Source organism: Miniopterus schreibersii (genome assembly GCF_964146895.1).
Source record: "Miniopterus schreibersii genome assembly, chromosome: 14".
Lineage (NCBI taxonomy): Eukaryota > Metazoa > Chordata > Mammalia > Chiroptera > Miniopteridae > Miniopterus > Miniopterus schreibersii.
Window position 1 is genome coordinate 40,509,139 of NC_138114.1, and position 12,235 is coordinate 40,521,373.

Sequence of the window (12,235 nt, forward strand, 5' to 3'; positions counted from 1 at the left end):
AGTATGATCTCCTGTTTAATGCAGTTGTCACTAGCTACAGGATACCCTTACCTGAGCCATGGTTTAACTTAGGAATATACAAACTCTCCTATTGATTTCACCAGTAAATTGATAGTCATTAGGTCTCTGGTGCTGAAAGCTTTGTTGCAGCCAGCAAGGGTGGCTGGATGCTTCACATATATGACCACCCATCCACGGTACATTCCTATATGCTAGCACTTCTCACATGGCCTGGATCCAGACAGCCTGCCTATACCTTGGCTCTTTTGGCAATGCCATCCCAACACTGAGCCACTGTGGAGTAGCAATGAGGTACTACCTCTGCCCCCCCTCCTTGCTGCCACTGCCACCACCCTCTGGTTAAAGGCTATTGAGTTCCATTCCTGCATTGTTCCTAGGTTCTGTTCCTGCCTCTGCAGCTACGCAACAAGTGACATCATTAGCCTTGTGGTCTCAACTTACACTATTTACCAAGCAGAATGAAAATTTTGACACTGCTACAATCTTAAAATTATATATTGGCTGAATTGCTCCAAATTTCTTTCACGTGTGTAGTGGTGTCCTATTTCAACACAAGACACTTCTACTTTAACCTGAAATTTTCATGTGGGGCCCAATGAAGTCTCTACTTTCTTCTGACACCTACCCCCATATTTGGAACTCTCTGCCTTAAAAGAGTCCAAGTTTTCCATGTAAGAGTAACTTAAAGGAGAGTTTACTCCTCAGAGACTATTTCCTCTCAATCCCAGATCCTATGGCAGCAGTGGGGGTGGCAGCCAGAACCAAGGAGTACAGCCAGGAGTGGAAACTGCTTGGGTTTTCCCACCTCTTTCTCTCTTCTTTTTCCTTCCTTTTTCCCCTTCTTCCTTCTTCCTCCCTCCCTCCTGCCCTTCCGTTCTCTCTCTTCTTTCTGTGTAAGCACCTGCCCCATTATTACTTTACCTATAGCACTAATACACAGATGTGAAACTGTTTCATTTCTGACCCAGATTCTGGCTTTGAGTATTAAGTCTTGCTATACTCCATATTTCTTCATATTTCACCAGGAGGATTATAAACTTATCTGAAATGGTAGAAATTCATTTTGCTTTCAACTTCTCATTCTGCTGTAAGCTGCTGAAAAGCCATACATAATGAGAAGTAGAGCAACAACCTGGCCTGATGCCCAGCTGGGAGCAGATAAGTTCGCCTAAAAAGGACTTGATGCTGCAAATGCCAAAAACTGGAAAGAGGATTGAAAAGGGGGGAGGAAGATCTGGAAATATGCCCGTGGGCAGTAACGAAGAAAGTGAATTCAGCCTGAGGGTGGGACCTTCTGCCCAGCCTCTGTCAGCTTGATGCCTCATTATCTTCTCCATCTTCCCTAACCTCAGGACATTAAATTAGGGAACAGATGGAAAAAGCAACTGAGAAAGCAAGGCAACACAGAAAAAGTTAGGAACTAGAGGGAGGAGGGAGTTAAGTATTTAGTGTAGACCAGGTTCATTGGCTGGGATATAAAGGTTTGGGTGGATAGACACATACCAGTAACTCTATGTACTGAACACACAATCTTATCATGTCTTCTCCATCTGCAGCTGTTCCCCATCATCCACTTAATCTCAGGCAATGTTTTTATTACTCTCCTATCTTTCCTCCATGCACCCTATGCTCTAATCATCCTGAATTACTTTCTATTCTCCAAACAGGCCACACTTCCAAGCCCTTGAACATGTTGGTCCCCTGCTCAGTATATTCCTCTCTCACTCCCTCACGCAGAAAACTCCTATTTCTTTATGACTCAGGTCAAATGCAACAACCAATCTTCAGACATCTTCTCTGATGCCCCAGTCAGAATTAGTCACCCTCTGTCACTTATCAAGTGGTGGTTAAGAGTACAGCCTCTGGGGTCAGAGAGACTTGAGTTTGAATATTGGTGATATAACCTAACTAGGTGTGAAACTATGATAGCCAGCCTGCAAGATGGCCCCAGTGGTCCCCACCTCCTGACATTCACACCTTTGTTTAGTCCCTTCCCACACTGTATCAGGGTTGGTCTGTGTGCCCAAGAGAAATGATTTGTCATTTGAGATTAGGTTGTAAAAGACACTATGGCTTCCATCCTAGGCTCATTCTCTCTTTCTCTCTTCAACTATTGGCTTTGGGGCAAGCCAGCGGTCATATCGAGCAATCCTATGGAGAGGCCCAAGTAGAAAGAAACTGAGGTTTGCCAACAACCATGTAAGTGAGCTTGGAAGCATTCTCTAGCCCTAGTAGAGACTCAGCCCCAGCTAACACTTTGATTGGAGCCTTGTGAGAAACCCTATGCCAAGACTATCCAGCTAAGCTGCTCCTAGATTCCTGAACCACAGAAACTGAGATAATACATGTTGGTTTTAAACCACTAGGTTTTGAGGTAGTTTGTTACACAATAACAAATAACTAATTCGCCTGAGAAGGGATGGCAACAGCCTAGAATTTATTGTAAGAAAACTTGGGTTCCAGTCTAGACAATAGTGCTTATTAACAGAAGAAACCAGGGCAAAGCATTTCCAGAGCCTGAGTTTCCTTACTTGGAAAATGAGAAAACTGAGACTATAATAATATACTACAAAGTAAATAACATATCCTAAAACTAGAACATAAGATAATCAAGCTAGAAATAAAGTCTCTAGCAAAACAAACCTGATCCCTAAGGTATTGACGTTTGGAGATCCCATCTAAAACAAGCAAAAAATTCATCTGACAAGTATTATAAAAAGCAGCTTTTTGTAATCTTTGAATTGAAATAAAGGATCAGGCTAATTCTAAACACCCAAAAGATATGAAAAAAATGCAAATTGCAGCCTTTTTACCAAAAGTAAAATTTGTATCATTATTTCAGACCTAGAACACCAAGACAATATAGCTTACAAACAGTCCAAAAAGCTGGAACTCTATTCCGAGCAAAGTCCTTTATATTCCCTAGATCACAGGCCTGGCATTAGAATGAGGTACACTGAGCCTCCTTTCTGTGCACCAAAATGCTCTCTCTTGCTCAAAAAAATGGAGGTACCAATTCTGTAGTCAGACTCAATTCAGATGCTTTTTAAGGAATAAAGATAATATACATATTTTGGATCACACTAATGTGGCATAGCCATTCTTGGGCATTAAAGACTGGCTGAGTAGCTCAGTTGGTTAGAATGTTGTCCCAATATGATAAAGTTGGGGGTTCGATACAAGAATCAATCGATGAATTCATAAATAAGTCAATGTTTCTGTTTCTCTCCCCGCCATCTCTCTCTCTCCCCCTTTCTCTTTCTCTTTAAAACCAATAAACAAATATAGAAATATTTTTTAAAAGGCAGAAACAGCAAAAGAGAAAGAAAGCCATAAAGCTTAAACTTTGCTAAAATATGATTTTCAATTGCCTCTAGCTGTACTGGTTGTCAAGAATTGTGAGAAACTATCAGATCTCCTCAGGAAGCAGGAATCTCCCAGCCAGGCCACTGTATAAATAATCTGCCTAGTTAGCAGAGTTCTGGCTAGGCTGCCAGGACAATTTAAGCTAAGAATGGACCAGAAGCTCTATCTCTCTGGCCTTTCTCTACCTTCTAACTACTGCTGACCATTTTGATGCCAAAGCCCAGGGATGACTAAGAGGTCCGCTGGTATTCCGTATCTTTGGATTACAACGGCCACCCATGATCACAGCTTCAATGCATCAGCCTTGATCCTCATGCAATGTGCCTACAAGTGATAATGAAGATATGTATAGAATCCAAATTGTGGATGTACTTTTTCCGCCTTCTGGAAAGATGTGTAATATAAATCCAGGCCATAAAATGCTCCCTGACACTTCTCCACACACAAATTTGTTTTTCCTGAAGTGAAGTATACATAGAAATTGTGTGACTATAAATTTCCTATCACTCAACTCTATAAAATAGATTTGAACACATTAAATGAACCATAGTACTTACACATAGAGATCCATAGGAAACTCCTTCATCATGTGTGTTACAATAAACTCTACCATCAGGTCTGAATGGGGAAAGGAGAAAAATTAAATCGATCAAAAGGAAATTCATTCCTTTCCTTTGAGTTGGAAAAAACCATCTGAGTACACTCTGCACTTGTGCTGAGTGGCATCCACTAAGCACATCTTTATTCACATGCCTTAAATTTATTTTACATAAGGCACTTTTGCAACACTTTTCACCACCTGCCACTTGTAAAGTATCAAGAAAATTTGTTCACTCTCCTACTTCCAAAAAGATGCTTTGACCTGCCAATAAATTCAGATTCAAGGGAGATTTCACTGTACAGGTTTTTCATACCATGGTACTAATGCAAAATGCCAGAGGGGAATCATATTCTGAGAACCAAGTGATGAGGTAAGCAGAGTAGAAATTATGGGTCACACCAATGTAACCAGAGACTCAGCTCTAAAGCTATGTCTGTCTGTCTCATCTCACTATCAGGCTCAGTTTGACAGATATTGACTGAAATGGTCTGTGGGGCTTTGGGTCAATAAAAGTTTATTATATAGTCTTAATCACTGTTTCTAAAATCAAGTAGATTCAGGAACTAGGACTGAATATTCAAATGAAATGGGATTAAGAGTTCAGATCATTCCCCTGAGGAAAATGCAGCATTCTGACAAAATTACCTAAGATACAGCCCCCTACCTGTCAGCTCTGTCAGCCTCATCCCAGCTTAATTTACTCAGAGGAAGTTTTGCATGTCTGAACCTTGAACTTCAAGCCTCCTGGCCAGCTGACACATCAATTTGAACCAAGAAAGAGAGGGAAGAATCTGAAATCTTGACCAGGAGTAAGATAATTTACAAATGTAAATCATGTATCAGGATTAGACTTAGCCATTTGTCTTCTTAGAAAGATCTTTTTCTTTGAACAAGAGCACCCTTTAATTGAACATTTTATTCAACGAAGTTGCTTTACCAAACTCAACAAAAACGTGGTTTCTTAGGCCAGGGAAGAAACAGCTAGTAAAAACTTCTCTGAGGAAGAAGTATATCAGCTAGGATCTATCCCTCATCTTAATCATGAAAACCTGTCACTGACTCAGAAAAATGCCAATTATGATGATACTTACCCAGGACTGCACATACTAAAGGACGGCAGGGAAGGTTCTTGTCTGCTGCTTTCTTCCTGTGTCGCATAGGCTTCAAACAAAAAAGAAATGAAATTAATAGGCACCTGAACTGACATCCAATGGCTCATCACATGGTTTTCATGTAAATAACATAACTACTACAGAGATGCTACCTTTTCTAGTGGTGGGGATGGGGTGGGGCAGGGAGGGCTTATAAATGCTTCTCAGTTACTAATGCAACCCTGTGATAAAAACACAACTCACAGCAAGACAGCAGCCCTACAGGGTGCTGGAGGATACTATACAACGGAAAAGCTGTTGTTTTTTACTTTGATTTTATCTATACAAGTGACATCACTAATAACAAAAGAGGTGTACTAGTACATCACTAACAATAAAAGAGGTGCACTAGTACATCACTAATAACAAAAGAGGTGCACTAGTACATCATAAACAAAAGAGGTGCACTAGTACATTCCCTGATGTACAATTAAGGAAAAAAGAAGACAAAGCGAATGTAAAGGCAGCAACAGTAGCAGTTACCAGAAAACAAAAGTAAGTTTCAGTTGTAAACCTCCATGTGATTTTTTTTTAATTTATTTTTATTGATTTTGGAGAGAGAGGAAGGGAGAGGGAGAGAGAGAGAGAAACACTGATAAGTTGCCTTCCATATGTACCTCAACCAGGGATCAAACCCACAACCTGCGATATTTCTGAATGTATCTCCAAGTTAGTAAATTTCCTGATCCTTCATATTCTATTTCCCCTACTACTCATACTACATTTTGAAAACAAAAGGCTTAGGCCAATGTCTTTGTTAAAAAATCTATGTTACTGATACATTTTAATATTACTACCATGGGTATATAGTTGCGGATCTTTCCGTCCTCTCCTGAGTAAGAAACAGCTCCTTGACACGCAAAAAAAAATCACAATAGGCCTGGGTCTACTGAGCAGCAGTCAAGCAAGAGTCCTTTAGCATAACATCCTACCCACATTTGTTCCAAGTAGGATCAATTTCATCACCCCAATCCTGCAAACACACAAAAATTTTCCTCTAAGAAAAAACAAGAGGCAAAAGTCATACCTACCATTTTATGTAAGTTTACTCGAAAATTCATGTTGTCGTCATGCAAAAATGCGTTGGCATACTGATCCTAACAAAAATAAAAATACAGAGAAAAAGTAAGGAATGAGAGCTGTTACTTAAGAAATTCAGTTTATAATCTATCACACTTCCTACAAATCCTTGAACTTTAAGAGATACTTTCAAGGACCCATTGGATTGCTAATGAGATAATCCTAGAGCCTTTATGTCAAACCCTACTTAAGCCATGAGACTTTACTTTGGAGTAATTCTCAGTGTGTCTCTAACTGGTCCAAAATCTCTAAGCAAATTACAAACAATAAAAATTAAAACACAGGGACTTGAAGCAAATGCTGAGAGGAATCTATTTTCCTATTCTCTCTTCTTTCCCATCTGCCAAGGAGCCTGCTCTATTTGTGACAGCTTGAAGGTTTTCATAGGGGCTGCAGGATGCACGTGCACGCTCCACATGAGAATCTACAATTAAGAAGAAAGGTCTGTGGTGCACCAGGAGCAGGTTTGGCATACCAGGAGAAAACTGCTGCACGGGCAGCATGGCAGTAGGCAAGATCCCGTCTGCCACTGGCTTCACTGAAGAATGACGGAATTAGATTTTCTTAGAAAGATTTTTGAAAGGCAATTACACTAGACCAACTGCTAATCAGGCAGCTCTTCTATAACTAGCTATCCCTAACCTGGTAAAAACTGGGTCATCTTTTCACAGAGAACATAAAAAGGGAAAGAATGAGACAGATCTCTCTCTACTCCACGTAGACCACCTTTGATGTTTTAATGAAGGGGAAGGTTGAAGCTACAAATTTAGCTCTAAACTGACGCAAGTTCTGCCATACCTATGTTGCCACCAAGATCCAGGGTGAGTTCTGGCCTAATTATTCAAAGCAAAAGTACCTCCTTACAAGGCAAAAGCACCTCTTCTTTAACTACTCAGGCTCTTGTCCACGAAACTGCACTCAGCCCAACCTCACACACTTTCCAATTGCCTTCTTTGGCTTGTCTCTCCACCTCCTCCCACAGAAAACCTGAGCTCTTTTTTTCATTTTGTGAAATGGAAAATACCCAACATGAGCAGCTTCAAAGGGGCAGGATTACTTTTTTCTAAAGAGGGTTAGGTCTCTTAAGCTATTAAGAATCTTCTAGTTCTCAATTACAGCAGTTATCATATTAATTCATTATTAATTCATGCAGTAAATATTAATTGAGCCTCTACTAAGTGCCAGACACTGAGACTAGACTGGTGAGGGAGACAAAATACCTGCTATCAGAGCTTACACTCTAGCAGGAGAAGGCAGACAATACAAAAGGGGCTATTTTCTCTCCCAAGCTTTAGGACCCTAAAAGTCAGGAACTGGGCAAGAAACGCAGAAAAAGTCAGCACTTTGTAAGAAATGAGCTAGTACCAGACTGGTGAGACCTACCTCTGCAATACATGTGAGGATAATCAGACAGAGTTTGCCACTATGAAGCCGGTGCTCATCTGTAAAATAAAAATAAAACCCTTCTCTCTAAATCATCCAGACCATGTTTTTATCAGCAGAGAATAAAGATGTGTATCATCATAAAGAACATTTACTTTCTTTCCCCATAAAAATTCATGAATGATCATCAAGGTTCTACTAGAGTAATTCTTGCTTTTCTTCTAGGCAAAAGAATTCCCCCAAAAGATTTTTTTCTTAAATATTCTGGTAGTCTGATAGACAGCTAACTACGTTCCTGAGAGTCATCTAATTAGTGTAATGGTTCTACTGCCATGGCCCAAATCATGGCCATGTCCTTTGCTTCCGTATCAGCCCTTTGATTCTCAATAGTCAGATCTATTCTCTCTCCAACCTCTCCGCATCCACCAGCTATAAGCACCACCATCTATACCCACACCTCACTATTCAGAGTAAATTGGCAGTGGAATCAGAAAGAAACTAACTGGAGACCATGGTCCAGCCCATGCTTCTCCTTAAACAGGAAAGCTGTGAACTTGTGATCATTTTTCTTCCTGCCAAAGTCATTCACTCTATGTAATACTTAGTACCTACTATGTAGCAGGCACTGCATTGGACACTGAACAAAACGAAGAACCCTGGTCTCCCAGGACTCACATTCTAGTTATTAAAAAAGAAGAAACCTAACTGGGCATGGCTCAGAGTTAAGCATTGACCTAGAATCCAGGAGATTGCGGTTTGATTCCCGGTGAGGGCACATGCCCGAGTTTCAGGGGCATGCAGGAAGCAGCTGATCCTCTTTCTCTCTCTCCCCTACTCCCTCCCTCTCTCACTAAAAACATTAAAAAGAAAAAAAAAAAAAGATGAAGAAAACCTGAATAGTAGGGCTCTAAGCCCACACTCATGACCAAGAAAGAGCTACTCCATCCCCTCCAATTACCAGAACCATCAAAGCTTATTTACTTTCAAGGATCTTTATGGGTGAGGGGGTGAAATGGAGGTAAGAAGAGAGTCATACCAACTTATCCAAAACAGACAAATGGCTTATGATGTTTCAGTTTAGCTCTGGCAGGACTCAGATTGAAGTCCATTCTGGAGAGGAGATCTATTAACAGATTACAGTGCTATAGAAGTGAGCTAACAGTATTCACCCTAACGTTAACCTGCTACTTTCTCAAAGATGGAATCTATCAACTAAAACATGACAATTAAAAAACATAATGGGGGTTATAGTCCAAAAATACACTTACCTCTCCTCAGAGATAGGCAGTGCAAAAAGAGTAATGATGACAATCCCTAGCTGACATTCCCCATAGCTTATATAAGAGCCCCTCGGCACCCAGAAGAGAAGTGCCCCTGCTGATGCAAATCCAGATTCATGAGACTCCTCTACCTCTACCTCTAGACACAGATTTTCTCTGGCATTATCCTCCCTTCCCCCAAAACCTGATGAGCAACTCCCATAGGAAAGCCTGCAGCTACTTCTCCACTTTTAAAAATAATCTTTCTGAACGCAGAAATAAGGCAGATTTCATTTTGAACTTTTTTTTTAAATTTAGAAAAGGACAATAAAAACTAAACTTAATCATACTACCCAGATGTCATAGCTGTTAAGACTTTGATGAATCAACTTGAAGTCTATGTATAGATATATATGTATTTTTAAATATTTTTGCCTAATGTCTGCTTTTAAGATTAAGCAGATTCTCCTTTAAGGTAACAACACTCAAGTCAGAAGAACCCCAAGGTAAAAAGACTTTGAAAGCAGAATCAAATCAAGGGAGAGATAAACACAAAATTCTGGGGAATTGAGAGGAAAGGAGTGACTGAAAGGAAAGAAGACACACAGGTAGCTTCAACAGCATCAATAACTGCTTAAGTTGGGTGGTAGGTTCACATATGTTCATTTTATTATTATACATTATAATTTATATTTATCATACTTATAAACTTTATAGCAATATTTATATACATATTAAAAGTAAATATAGTTTTTCAATATAGAGGTATCAAATGATAGATAATAAAGAAGGTGAGGGTGGAGACAGGGGGGAGCAGAGCCAAGAAAAAATGGCTTCTATGCTCCCAAAAACATAATGAGATCTCTTTAGCCAGGGCATGCAGAAGGTCAGGAGCTTAAGAGACAGGAAGAAAGCCAGTCCAATGAAACCACACAGGAGCCATTTTTTTAAATTAACACCTCATCATACCTAACCTTGCTCCTTGCCATATTTAGGCTGCCTGTTGGCAAAGACCTAATCCAGCCTGTGTTTAAAGAGACAGCCTGAGGCAACCCATACTGCAATTAATCTGCCCTCAATTTTGCCTTCCATTTTATAGATGGCAAAGTCACCAGGACAAAGAGGTTTATATAATCATTAAAGCTAAAAATGAGTTCCCAGGGCCTCAATTCACTGTGTTATATCAAGCAAAGCTAAAAGATCATTTTCAGGGTCACATCCAGTTTCTCTTTGCTGCAATATGTCGAGAGAAAGGAAGAGGTTACCCCTTTCCATAAAGGAAAAGCAATGGCCTCAAGAAACACTGATACACAAGAGTCTTATTACCCTTGCCTGCCTGATCACACTTGCAAGTCTCAGAGGTTCACCTCTCTGCAGCTCCCAACAGGCTGCTCTATGTTAGGAGTTTGTGATATGGACTACTAGCACATAACAGTCTCTCTTGAGAATAACAGAAGAAAAAAATCTAAGTTTGTAAGGCAGAAATCTCCAAGAGCTAATGCAGTATATCTGAATGAAACAGGATTTAGACTCTGCCCACCCAGCCTCCTTTTAACTCTGACAATTTATTTCCCATATTTATCTTTTAGTTCTCTAGCTCTGTCTACCATTTCCTTCTAACTCCAAAAGCCCCCATATCCTGGTCTTACCCTCTTACACAGCCTTTCAGCTCCATTCTGGAATTCCTGAAAAGTCTCATACCAGAAACCTGCCCAGGCCACCTGGCAAATACTTTATGCCTAAAGGAATCCTAAACTACCTCACAAAGCATTAGTCTCTCCTCATGGAAAGTAAAGTGGCAAAAGCAATAGTATTTTAGCAATTTGTTTCTACAATGGAACTGGTTTTTTTGTTATCTGGGGATCTGAAGCTTATCCATGGATCATAATTTAAGAACACAAACTTCAACTACTGAGCAGAGAGAACAGTTGGTTTCTAAAATAGGATTTAAAGATTCTCACAAGAAAGGCTTATAAAAAAAGAATATACACCAAATTGTTAAGAATAATTAATTCTAAAGAGCTTAATTCCAAAGGAATTTCACTTTGTTAGTTAACCATTGCTAGAATGTTTTAATTTTTAACTAATACTATTCCAATTACTTTTGTAATTAGGGAAAAAAATCCTTGTAAATGAGAGAAGCCCACTGGATAAACTAGTAGGTACTAAATAAAATGCTAATTAAAATATTCATGAAAATGCTAGGTATGGTTAAGGAACTATCAGTTATGAAAAACACTTTTGGAACAACTGGAAAAAACTAAATATGGACTGAATATTACATGATATTAGAGAATTACTATTGATTTTCTTAGCTATAATAATGGATATCTTAGAAAGTTTAATATTTAGATACATGCCAAAGTACTTAAGGTGTGAAGTAGAATGATGTGTGCAACTTACTTTAAAATGATTCAGCCAAAATAATATCACACAAAGAAATTTAGAGACAAACCAAATGTGGCAAAATATTAATGGGTATATGAGCGATGACTGTATGATCCTTTCAACTTCTCTGTATATTCGAATTTTTTCACTTTAAAAAATTGGAGCCCATGCCGTAGTTGGTTTGGCTCAGTGGTTAGAGCGTCGGCCTACGGGAAGAAGGGCTGCGGGTTCAATTCCCAATCAAGGGCATGTACCTCTGTTGCAGGTTTGATCCTCCGCCCCTGTCAGGGTGAGTGTGGGAGGCAATCAACCAATGCGTCTCTCTCATGTTGATGTTTCTTTCTCTCTCTCTCTCTCTCCCCCTAATCCTCCCTCCCCACCTCTCTCTCTAAAACCAATGGAAAATATATCCTCAAGTGAGGATTAAAAAAAAAAATGGAGGGAAAATGCTACCCAAAAGGTTTATTTCCAGAGAATATTAAAACTGGGATATACTCCACTTATATGAGGTACCGAGAGTAGTCAAATTCATAGACAGAAAGTAGAATGGTGGGGGTGGATGGGGCTGGGGAAAGGAGAGAATGTAGATAGAGTTTTAGTTTCACAAGATGAAAAGAGTTCAAGAGATGGTGGTAATGGCTGCACAACAGGGTAAATGTACTAAATGCCAATAAATTGTACAGTTAAAATGGTAAATTTTATGTTATGTATATTTTACCACAAAAAAATAATAGAAAGAAAAATTATAAACACAGATATATCTAGTATAAAGAAAATATACTTTTTTTAATTGAGTTAAAAAAAGACAAAATTGAGATATATACTGAATAGAATTTGCTGGGTTTCCTCCCAATCCCTTCTCACTCCTAGCCCAAAGATTCTACTAGCCTACCACCAATTAAAAGACCACAGAAAAAACTTTCCCATCACCCATTTTTCTCCCACTTCCCACTCTGCATTTCCGGGGTGGGTACTGACACTTCTAT

At 39.4% G+C, this 12,235-nt stretch overlaps 1 protein-coding gene across 6 annotated transcripts in view; it reads right to left on the reverse strand.

The window, feature by feature from the left end:
• Positions 1–12,235, reverse strand: part of ARMH3 (armadillo like helical domain containing 3) — a 140,032-nt gene that overhangs the window by 93,684 nt on the left and 34,113 nt on the right. For all 6 annotated transcript variants that reach the window (XM_081157379.1, XM_081157383.1, XM_081157380.1 and 3 more), the window contains 4 exons: positions 7,603–7,661; positions 6,171–6,236; positions 5,080–5,149; positions 3,945–4,005 (listed from right to left, as the gene is read on the reverse strand). In XM_081157379.1, coding sequence (XP_081013505.1) covers positions 3,945–4,005; positions 5,080–5,149; positions 6,171–6,236; positions 7,603–7,661 — 256 coding nt within the window. The remainder of the gene's footprint in view (positions 1–3,944; positions 4,006–5,079; positions 5,150–6,170; positions 6,237–7,602; positions 7,662–12,235) is intronic.